The sequence below is a fragment of the Zootoca vivipara genome, chromosome 10 (genome assembly GCF_963506605.1).
Source record: "Zootoca vivipara chromosome 10, rZooViv1.1, whole genome shotgun sequence".
Lineage (NCBI taxonomy): Eukaryota > Metazoa > Chordata > Lepidosauria > Squamata > Lacertidae > Zootoca > Zootoca vivipara.
In genome coordinates this window covers 43948469-43959742 of record NC_083285.1, presented here as the reverse complement: position 1 = coordinate 43959742, position 11274 = coordinate 43948469, and the positions used below count along the sequence as shown (strand labels likewise).

The window sequence follows — 11274 nt, the reverse complement described above, 5'->3', positions numbered from 1 at the left end:
CTGAAAAAATCGTTGCCGGTAGAACGTTTGCGAGGTTTGCGCGCGGTGGCCGGGGTGCTTCTTGGCTCCCTCGTGCGGGGCACCTCGCTTCTCGTCGGAGCCCTTGGTATCGCGAGAGGTCGCGGCGAACCCGGAAAAGCCTCAGCATGTCTGACAACGAGGATAAGTAAGGGCCCCTCGTGAGGGGAAAGGGGGGGTGGGGGTCGGTCGTTGGGGTTTCTGTAGGCAGCAGCGGCGGTATTTACGCAGGGCGCTTATTTTGTGCTGTGCTGCTGGATTCCCAAATATTAAACGCCATTATTGACATTATTCTTATTGCGTCCTCCTTCCAAGGAACTCAGGGCAACCTACCTGGTTATTCCTATCCACATTCTTTCCACACAACAACCCTGTGAGGTAGGTTAGGTGGAGAGATAGGGACTGGCCAAAACTCAACCAGTGAGCTTCATGGCTGACCAACAGTTTTGTGGTGGTGATGGCCACAAAAGTTGGATGATTTTAAAAGAGGATCGACCAAATTCATGGAGGATAAGGCTGCCAGTGACTACTAGCCACAATGGCTATGCCCTGCTGCCACAGTTGGCAGCAGTAATGTCTTTGAATACCAGTTTGTAGAATTATAGGAGGGGAGCATGGGATTTTTTTGGAGGGGGGGAGGACTTTTGTTAGGCTCCCCCCCCCCTGCCGCCTTTGGCTATGCCAATGGAGGGGAGAGCAGTCTTGTGCTTGATTCCAGATTTTGGTAGGTGGTGGTTAGGTTCTTTTCTTTCCCTTTTTCTTATACTGTATTCAGGTGCAAAAAACAGAAAGGCGGTGATTTGTCTGTGGTCGCTCATTAAACCAGTTGCCAAGCTGTCAGTTCAAACTCTCAGAAATTAATATGACCATTAACATATTTCCTCAGTTCTTCCAAACCTTCCACTCAATGCAGTGGAAAGGATTGTGAGAATAAGATGCATTGTTTACATGGAGGTACATGCTATGTATCTCATGTCATGGCAGCCATTCTCATAAATGTCTTACCTTTATAGTATTTTGAACTGGTCCAAAGTGTCTTAGAAAAGTTGGAAGGAATCCAAGACTAGTGGCCCTCAAACTTGTAACTAGCCACTACTGCATGTTGCCACCAACCTTTCCCCAAGTCTTCTGGGATATGTGAAAGATTCATGCTGGGATTTGGAGATTCTTGGAAGATGTACGAGAGCTGTGATGGCAGGTTTTAGTTCTCCAATCTTGGAAGCCTTGGCAAAGGAGATTACAGTAGTTGAACATATTTTGTTGATGATTTTGCAAAGGGAATCTTGCTGTTAGTAAAGTTTAAGCAAGATACATTAACTAGCCAATTCCAAAAAACGTTTTGTGTATTTAGTGGGGTATTATGAAAACAAGCAAGAGAGTATTTGAAAACAGGGATGTAGTAAGATTTGAGCTCTGAAACTTTGTATAAGCCTTTGATACATTTCTTCCTCCAGTTTCGATGGAGATGATTTTGATGATGTGGAGGAAGATGAAGGACTGGATGATCTGGAAAATGCTGAGGAGGTAAATGACTTCAATATATGATGTCCTATAGCCTATGTAAACATCCTAACATTTACCTGCAGTTATTGTATCCGTGTCTGTAACCTGTACCTGCATGGCTCCTATGCCTAACGTCAACAACTCCTCCAAAACTCAGGTGATGAGAACAATGGAAAAAGGTTAGGGAACAAATTCTAATCTATTAAGGTGAACATATCTCATAGCTTAATGCCTTTCTCTTTTTTTGAAATGGTAAAACTTAGTAGCCTTATGTGTAAATCAAATAAATACTTCTCTCTAATGGTTTTCCTCTTTCAGACCTTTATTTTAATATATTTTATTGAAATCTTCTCTGTAGATTTGAATTTGATCTCAAGTGGCTCTTAACAACTAATACACATATAACTCTGTGAATATGGTTATAATTCCTTATATTTGTGCTACAGGAGGGTCAGGAAAATGTAGAAATCCTCCCCTCTGGAGAACGCCAGCAGGCAAACCAGAAGCGAATCACCACTCCTTATATGACCAAATATGAGCGTGCCAGAGTTCTTGGTACACGTGCCCTCCAGATAGCGTAAGTATGGTTTTGGTCCAGGAATATGGATATTAGTCAATGAAGATCGGTAGTACAGTACATATTTCGTGTGTTTAAAGTTACTTCTGTTTACAACTACACCTAGTTCTTATCTCAATACTCTCCCCCTCAAAAGATTTGGCGTTCCAACCAAGGACAATATCCAGGTTAGGTGCTTTAGCCAATGGGCCAGTAACACACTGTTACTGTGTCAGTGACGTGTTGCAGAATACACCCACACAAAACTCTGGTCTTGAGGGACCACATGTGTGTCAACTACGCGTGCAGTGGATCACCAAAAGAAGCAAGCTATGCATAAGGGGAGACAAAGAACAGGTTGCATATAATCTGCCACCTAATCTCACCTACTGAAAGCTTTTCATATGAGCATGCGAAATTGCACCTTTTACTCTGGTTCTAGGTTTTCATATAATTCCATTATATTTTCATAAAATGTAGGTACAGTATCTCATTTTTCTAGAATGCTGTTATGGAGGTGTGCTTTAATTAGCTAAGAGAACGGTGTTTTTTTGTTTTTTGTTTTTTATTATGGGTCCACAAACATGCAAACAATAAATGCATAATAAACAACAAAAACCGCTAAAACTTAAAATAATTAAGCATCAACTCAATAAAACATTGTTTATACTTAAAGTAGTAGTGGAAATGAAAGGAAAAAACACTTGTCAACTTACATACTAATTACTGTATATAACAAAATGGTACATAAGATTTTATTTTTTCTTCATATTTTATATTCTTGTAGTTAGTAAATACATTTCATTTTTCAGTGAATGTATATGATGCACAATCTTCTTTACATTGATAAGGAAGCTTAGTCAAGGAGAAAAGAGTTTTCTTCATCCTAAATAGGTTCCCATGCTGTATCTCTGAGTTAACACCTGTGGCTGCATAACTTAATATGCCATGAATACAGAATCTAGGCCTGTATATACCTCTAGGACAGGCATCCCCAAACTTCAGCCCTCCAGATGTTTTGGACTACAATCCCCATCTTCCCCAACCACTGGTCCTGTTAGCTAGGGATCATGGGAGTTGTAGGCCAAAACATCTGGAGGGCCGCAGTTTGAGGATGCCTGCTCTAGGAGCTAGATCAGTATAGCATGCATAGTTATTTTGCTGAGAATGTTTTTTCAACTTCTCATCCAGGTGTAATATTATATGTGAATGCAGCATTGACTTAGTGCATGTTTTGGTGATAATAATACGTAGGTTATTTAATTAAAAAAAACCAGTATTTCCAGGCAATCTTATTCATGTGCAAACCAGAATTTTTAGAAAGCTAATTTGCATCCATAATTGTTAAAATAAAAACCGTCTTGAATTTAAGGTGTATTGTCTAGACCAGGCATCCCCAAACTTGGCCCTTCAGATGTTTTGGGACTACAATTCCCATCACCCCTGACCACTGGGCCTGTTACCTAGGGATGATGGGAGTTGTAGTCCCCAAACATCTGGAGGGCCAAGTTTGGGGGTGCCTGGTCTAGACATTTTGGTTTTTTTATATAAATAATTTTTATTAATTTTTCCAATTACAAACCAATTATATCACATCAAATATTTCAAATTATACAAATACAATCAATTAAACCGAATATTATGCCAAATCATACAATTTTTGACTTCCCATGCTTCAGAATCTGGGGATTCTGAATAACGTTTCGCCCTGCCATCCTGATTCTAATGTCCAAATCTTCCTCATAGTCTATTCTGTTCCCGATCTTTTCCCATCAAATCCTCTAGATGTTATTTCCTCTCTTTATCACAGCTTTTGAGATGAGCAGCAAACGAGATTTGAGACAGAATTGTTCTTCTGTGTGGGTTTTTTGTCAAATCCAACCTCCCCGTAGCTCCCCTCTTAAACTGGAGTGCCTCTCTGGCCGCGTCGACAATCAGATACAGGCAATCGCCATCTTGGAAGACTCAGATCATATTCCCTCTTCTCCTCAAAAAGTCCATCAAGCGCAAAGATACAGCTTTCCCAGGCGGAACACAGCCCATTAGCAATATGCACAGTCTTTTCAAACAAATTTATGGCTTTCCTGCCCTGTAGCTGCCCTCTGCTGCCTGAATCCTTGAGATAGCTTCTTATCTCAAATTCAAAGTGCGCCACAGCCTATAAATCCACTCTATAAATGTCCAGATGTTACCAGGCAGTCTCCAGCGAGCTCAGCCGACTGGGGAGGTTTTGCTCTTGCAGCTTAGCAAAACAACTTCTAAAAGCATACAGAATATCAGTCCTCTATTATATAAATTCCAAACCACACAGTTCGTTTCATAGTTTCTCATTTGTTCCAAACAACAAGACCGTCCGTCAGGGAAGGTGGTACGTGCTTCTTAAAGAATTGGTCTAGACATTTTGTGTGCTTTGAATAAATGATGTGTGGTCCAAGTCTCTTAAGTTTCCTGGTAATACAATTTTTCTAATACATTGATGCTACGGTACTTATATTAGCATATAATAACTTCACTGTTCACACAAGGGAAGATCTGGAGGGAGGAGGTGGGATATCTATCTAGGCACCAAAATTACTACATCTACTCCAGTCTACTGGGCAAAGAGAAAGGGAAGCTTTAGGGTGAGGTACTGAAAGTACCTTGCTCCACCTGTGTCCGTTGTTACTTAAGATACCTGATGTCTTGCAGAAGATGGATATTTTCCCTGCTTGGCATTCTGTAAAATCTGGAAGTGAAAAACAGCCCTTTTCTGCTCAGGATTAACTGGTCACTGAAAGTGGAGTGATGTCTAGTGTTTGGCAAGATCTATTTAGGGCTTCAGGCAAGCACGTGGAATCAGTGTAATGCAATACAGTACTCCTGAGCTGAGCCTAAGAGTATCTTACCACAACATTGAAAGGGCAAAAATAAATGTAGTTTGTAGATACAAAAGATCCCTGGACTGCTTTTCTCCCTGAAGTTAATAGGAGTCCCACATAGCACAGCTGCTTTGATAAGCCAGCTGAGACATGTTTGCTGGCGACTGTAAGAATAATGTGCGTGTCTGACAATTATATTCTCTGTTTGCTTTATTTATTTCAGATATTTCTATTCTGCCTTTTTGCCTGCCTAAGGTGGCTTTCAATTTAAAAATTACAATAGAGAATTTAAAAAACACAATCAAAACATCTCAAACAAATAAAGCAAAAAATAGCAGCAAGCATAAATCACGAAACTAGGTCAAAAAGCTAACAGTAGAAGGATAAAAACACAGGTTAAATAAAAAATATGACGCAAGATGGAATTCACTGCCCACTCTGAACTTAGAATAGAGCTGCTACTGCCACACAGTATATCCCTATTGCTGTAATGATTTTGGAATTGTTTTCCCTCCCAGCATGTGTGCTCCAGTGATGGTAGAGCTAGAAGGAGAGACAGACCCATTGCTGATTGCAATGAAAGAACTCAAGTAAGTTGGAGATTTTAACCACGTGTAAATGATTTGTCATAGAATGCTCAGCCCTGAAAGAGGAAAGTTAACATAAAGCAATGTGAAGAAGAGGGCTTCATCCCATCTCTTAATATTTGCTGTCATTTCATTCATACGTAGATTACAGACAAGGCTGGTATTGATATGGAGTTTAAATGGAAAATTCATTTTCTTATTAAAAGTGCAGTAGAACCGTCATTAGCTTGAAAGTCATAGTACCGCTTCATAAATTACGTAGAAGCTGTGAAAGAAGTGCCGGTGACTTGCGCGCCTGCTATAATGCAAGTGAGATTCATAACTTCAGCTTCACACATTGTAGAAGTGATGAGAAATAGTAGGACAAATCAATCAACCTTTCCTCACATCTGTGCTAGATTTTTATATATTTCATTTATAGCTAGGCTTTCTCCATAAGAGTCTAGAGATTTGGCTCTTGTTTTCCATATAATTTAGCATCTGTACATCTGTGTCTGTATAACTTCATGGAAACAAGTTTGAATAGTCCAAACATTAAAAACATGTAAGCTTGTTTTGCTGCATGTTTGAGCTGTGTGGAAGGAGTCATGATGAGGGACCTGTTACCAGTTACGCCATTCTGGACACGGCTATGTAATGAATTCTTGTGACTTTAAAAGATTTTCATGTGTTTTTTTTTCTGTTCATGTGCTGCAAGATTATAAACCTGATGTCCTGGACAAATTCCAAGCTGGCTAATTACATTGTTGACCTAAAAAGTCTTACTTAGATTAATCTGGATTTGAGTTTCTTTCCTTTCAGTCTTGAAATGTTCACTTTTCCAAATGCTTTTTCACAGCTATTGTATTCCACTCAAAGGTGGGACCATTTCAGTGGTTGATGAAGTGTGTGAGCTCTTTAGACTCTGTTAGACAGATGTGTTATAGATAGGTCAACATGTGGCAGATATTTGTGTCATCCCAGCAGGATCTTTATTCACTTGTTTCTCCACCTCCTGGGGTGGGGTGGGGTGGGGTGGGGATGATCCATTGGTTGGGATTCAGTATTACTAAATCAGACCATTTATTGCTGAGTTGTGGGGGAACTCCTCACTTAACGTCAGAAGTTTTTGTAAACATTTTGTGTGATCTTACTCCACCAAAGTGCCCTTGGATGCGAAACTCCACGATATGACAAAAGTGCCTTCTTCTATATACTTTTCTTTCCTCCCTGCAGAGCCCGGAAGATTCCCATAATAATCCGCCGGTATCTGCCAGATGGAAGCTATGAAGATTGGGGTGTGGATGAGCTAATTATCACAGACTGATCAGCTATCCTTCTGTGCTCTGACTTCACTTTGACTGCAGATGTTTTTATTTTTGTGTAAATAAATACTAAAACCCCACTATAAATGTTTTGTTGCTTACTCTTCCCTCTCACAACCTAATTCCGTGAAGAGGCCGTAATATCCTTTTTTCCTTTCTGTTTTTCTGGAGCATCCAGGCTACTTGGCCTATTGCTAGATTTGAGCTTTGAAATACTACATCAGCAAACTAGTTGAGGGCCACAAGAGCAGACTCTCATGTACTTGTTTCTGACTGCCATGTTGTATATTTAAGTGTTTTTTAAAGTGATTGTGCAGCTGCCAGGCTGCCAGGTGCCCTCTAAGGCAATTGAGAGACACCCTCCCCCCTGCCCGACCCACACCCTTTTCCAGGGGCCTGTAGTAGAGGAGACCTTTCTCTTGTCTGCCAGCAGACAGGCATGCCTTTGTGCCTGGGAACAAGTTGCCGTGGAAACCCCCAATTTCCCCTCTGATCATGGCTGGCTCTGTGGGCTTCTCAGGAGTATCACAGAGCAACTCTCATCAAATCTCCCATTGTTCCCTTCTTCTGCCCCAGCTTCTTATCAATCAACAGGATCCCCTTACAGTGGCAGTTCTGCAGCAGAAAGCACAGTTGCCTCTATGAGTCCCTACCTAGTGAGGCTCTGTTTTACATCTTTAGGTATAAGCTATGATTAACGGTATGTATCAGTGCACCTCTTTCCCACAGATCCCATCATAGCCTTAATGTAAGTACATCTGGTCTTCCTATTATAAGAAAGTGGGGTTCTTAAATTTTAGTGAATCAACCACTATTGAGGCACTCTGCGGGTAAGAAATGGAAATATTCACTTAAAAAATATATAGTAAAGAGCAGCTATTTGGATGCTTCTGGATGGGTTTCTGTGTTAGTCTGTTCTGGTAAAAATAACAGTGTCTTTTGGCATCTTAAAGACTGACAAATTAATTGCGTCTTTTCATTATTTTTGCTGTGTATCTTAGATGATCTAAAGATCTGCATATAGCACTAATTCCAGGTTTTAGGTGCTGAAAGCAGATTTTAAAGCAACAACCATCCTTTAAAAACCATCCTTTAAAAACAGCAGCACCTTTAAATTGCTGCACTGCAAGTTTTAAAAAGCAGTTGGTGGCAACCTGTAAAAGTGTCAGAAACAAAACATATTAAGCAGATGACAAAGCTACAAAGTGGGTGGACAACTGGAGTTCCCCGGGCAAAGAATTCCAGAAGTGAGATTTTGATAATTTGGGGTGGGGGAGAGAGCCACCCCTAACTATACTATGCTTTTACAGACTCCACCAAATGTAATCCACTCTGTGATCATCAAAGGAAAGGTGGTATGTAAGTGTAATAAATCAAAATAAATAAATACATGACGAGTTACAGAGCAGAGCTTAATTTGCTGATCTCGATGTGAATGGAAGTACATGAGGCAGCAGGCACTCCCTAAGCATGTAAAGTGGTTTTAAAGGTCAACAGCAGCACCTTGAATTGGGGCCGAAATAAAGGTGGGCAGTCAGTGCAGACAGATCAGCATCAGAATAATATGATCTGTCCTAGACAAAGCTGCCAGTAGGTGGAAAGCGCATTCTGTATTACCTTTCCAAACAGTTCAGGGCAGCAAGTTGGAACAGTCTAAACCAGACCTCGCCATCTCAGAGACGATGGGAGCAAAATTCTGGGCTAAAAGAATGTCATAGAAGATGGTTTACCAACAGAAGGTGATGGAAAACATCACTGGACACTTTCTCCACCTGAGAATTAATCAGCCATACAGAGTCAAGGAGCACTTTCAGACTGCATGAATCAGGAGTGAAGAATCTGTAGGACTCAAGATGTTACTCCCACCATCTCTGGTTATTGGCCATGCTGTCTGGGCAGATGGTAGTGGTAGCCCAACAGCATCTAAAGAGCCACAGGTTTTCTACCTCTGATCTATAATGTTGAAAGTCACTGAGGTCAAGAAGCACTGTTACACTCTGTCTGCTGAATTCTAATAATCTAGATCTGTGGTAGCCAATGTCCCTTCCAGATGCGGATGCAGCATACATCAGCCCCAGCCAGCATAACTATTAGCCAGAAATAACTGGAGTCCAACAACATTAGGAAAACACCAAGGCGGCTAACTGATCTAGAGTCTAAGTGTAAACTAACTTTAGTTAAATTCTGCACAAGTCTACCGTCACTTGTACTCAAGTTGCTTCTTCCTTGCAATTTCATTGCCAAGGACTACTCCATAAACCAAGTAGAAATCCCTCTTGTTAGCAACATGAGAGATCATAGAGTTGGAAGAGGGCACAAGGGCCATCCGGTCCAACCCCCTGCCAAGCAGGAAACACCATCAAAGCATTCTTGACATATGCCTGTCAAGCCTCCGCTTAAAGACCTCCAAAGAAGGAGACTCTTGGCAAAATGCCTTTTGATTCCAATAATCAACTTGGCTGCAAACCGGAACACTAGTGCTGACAACATCCCCAGAATGTTTGGAAACCAATTGGATTCATCAGCCCTTGGAGGAAGACCTATCTGAACTGATCTCATAGGAGACAACTCCTAGGGGCTGAGGGGTCTTCATAAAATATTTGAGGGAGCCAGGCCCCACTCCCAAAATTGATGGGCATTGCCATTCAAATGGTGTGATTGCACCGCGTCACCTGTCTCCCCTCCAATATTTTTTTCACGTTGGCACCCCTGATTGATCTACCAACCCTGTGTAAGTGAAGGACTTTCATGACCTGTGCCCTGACCAGGTTTCAGTTTGTCCATGACAGCTGCAAAATGCAAATGTTGCCTTAAAACCCAGCAGTAGAGCACATGCTTTGTGTCAGGAGCCGGAGCCCAGTGGAGGTCAGCAATTCAAATAAAGCAAAACAGTGCAGGCCTAGTCGTCTCAGTAGGTCTTGCCCCCATGTAGGTCTTGCCTAAGTCCCCTCCTCTCCAGGGTTTCCCCCAAGCAATTGGAATTGTGTCTGCACGCAATCTCTACCCTGCTTTTTTTCATTTCTCTATGTGCTCAGGGAGACCAGCGGCGAGGGGAGCTGGTTGCAGCAGGACGGGGAGACTTCTCTCCCTCCTCTGAATAAGGACTGATCTCTGCCCCAGCCTGTTCCTCCTCACTAAACCCTGTTGCCCCTTCAGCTTCTTCCTCCTCCTCCTCCCAGATTGTCCCATCTTCTCCCTCTGACCACTCATCGTCATCCCACCCCCACTCTCCTAGCTCTGAGCCTTCTTTCCTTGGGGGTTCCCGCCACTCCTCTGCATCCAGCCAGTCCAGGACACTTTGCATGCAAAACATCCCAGGCTCTGTCCCAGGTATCTGCAGGAAGGGCTATGGAAAATACTCCTGCCTGAAACCTTGCAGAGCCAATCCCAGCCAGTGGGGATGGTATTGAGCTAAATGGATCAGTAGCCTTGATTTGGGTCTAAAGCAACTTCCTGTTACTCCTAACCCATGTGACCAGTGTAGGGTATTTGCCGTATATGTGCCTTGCCAGTGACCAACAGTTGCCGTGGGTGCCATGAAATCCTGAGCTACATCTGACAAGGGAGATTTGATATGGATGTATCCCCCCACCCCGGCCCCAGCTCTCAAATACCAACAGCCTTCATTCTGTGTTGTCTGTTGCTTCAGGCAACCCATCGATAATGTCTTCCCATGTGAAAATGGAATGCAGAGATGCGAACGGCGATTTAATCAAGGGAGCAGTTTAATAGGCAGTTTTGAGAAATGACCGCTTTAAAGGGATATGATAAGCAGCTGTCAGCAGGAGCAGGGCACCGAAGCCACAAGGAATGTGCTGTGTGCTCGCAGCAACCTGGCCAGGAAAAGGTTAATCCGTGGAGTTAAAGCTTACAGGCCTCCTTGTCCTCCCCGCTCCCCCTGGCGTTTAATCACGTTGGCGTGATGAAATTTCAGTAATGAAATGTGCCTTTGTGCGATCATTTTGGCATCTGCAATGGAGCGCGGGAGTAGTTTTCTTGGTCCTCTTTTTTTTTTTTAAAAAAAAAAAGCTTCTTTGTTTTAATGCTCCCCCCCCTTCCCCCAGCCCAAGCCTTGCATCTATATCAGATACAATTAAAAGGATAGCGAGGGACTCTAGGCCAGCTCCCACCAGACTGCCAAAGGGAACGTGCAGCCCCTTTGTGTCCAGTGTGGAAGCTGGTTTGAACCTGCACTTTATTCTTAGCTATCTTTCCTAACATTTAAAATGGCTTTTTTTTTCCCATCGCTCTTTTTAAAATATTTTCTCTGCCTTGGATTTTCCAAGGGCACGTCTTCATGTGCACTTAACCGCAAGGCAATTTGCTCTGCTGTTGCTTTTGCCTGCGTTTCCTGGGAGGGCTGTAGCTGTGATAGTGTGTTGCTGCAAAAACAGTCTTTGGGATCTTAAAAGACTAATATTTATGCTGGCATGAAGCTTTGGGGATGC

The 11274-nt window shown here is 42.4% G+C and overlaps 1 protein-coding gene across 1 annotated transcript; it reads left to right on the top strand.

Annotated features, from left to right (window-relative positions):
* Window positions 1–6906, top strand: POLR2F (RNA polymerase II, I and III subunit F). Its single transcript, XM_035127150.2, has 5 exons — window positions 1–166; window positions 1473–1542; window positions 1968–2098; window positions 5454–5525; window positions 6738–6906. Exons 1-5 carry the CDS (start codon window positions 147–149, stop codon window positions 6826–6828), a joined length of 384 nt encoding a protein of 127 aa, XP_034983041.1. The 5' UTR covers window positions 1–146; the 3' UTR covers window positions 6829–6906.
* Window positions 6907–11274: the final 4368 nt, after the last annotated feature.

Excerpts from the sequence above, each read along its gene's own strand:
- POLR2F (XM_035127150.2), top strand. The coding sequence starts at position 147 with ATGTCTGACAACGAGGATAA. Across the intron at positions 167-1,472 it reads ATGTCTGACAACGAGGATAA|TTTCGATGGAGATGATTTTG; the intron begins GTAAGGGCCCCT and ends TTCTTCCTCCAG. Across the intron at positions 5,526-6,737 it reads ATTGCAATGAAAGAACTCAA|AGCCCGGAAGATTCCCATAA; the intron begins GTAAGTTGGAGA and ends TCCTCCCTGCAG.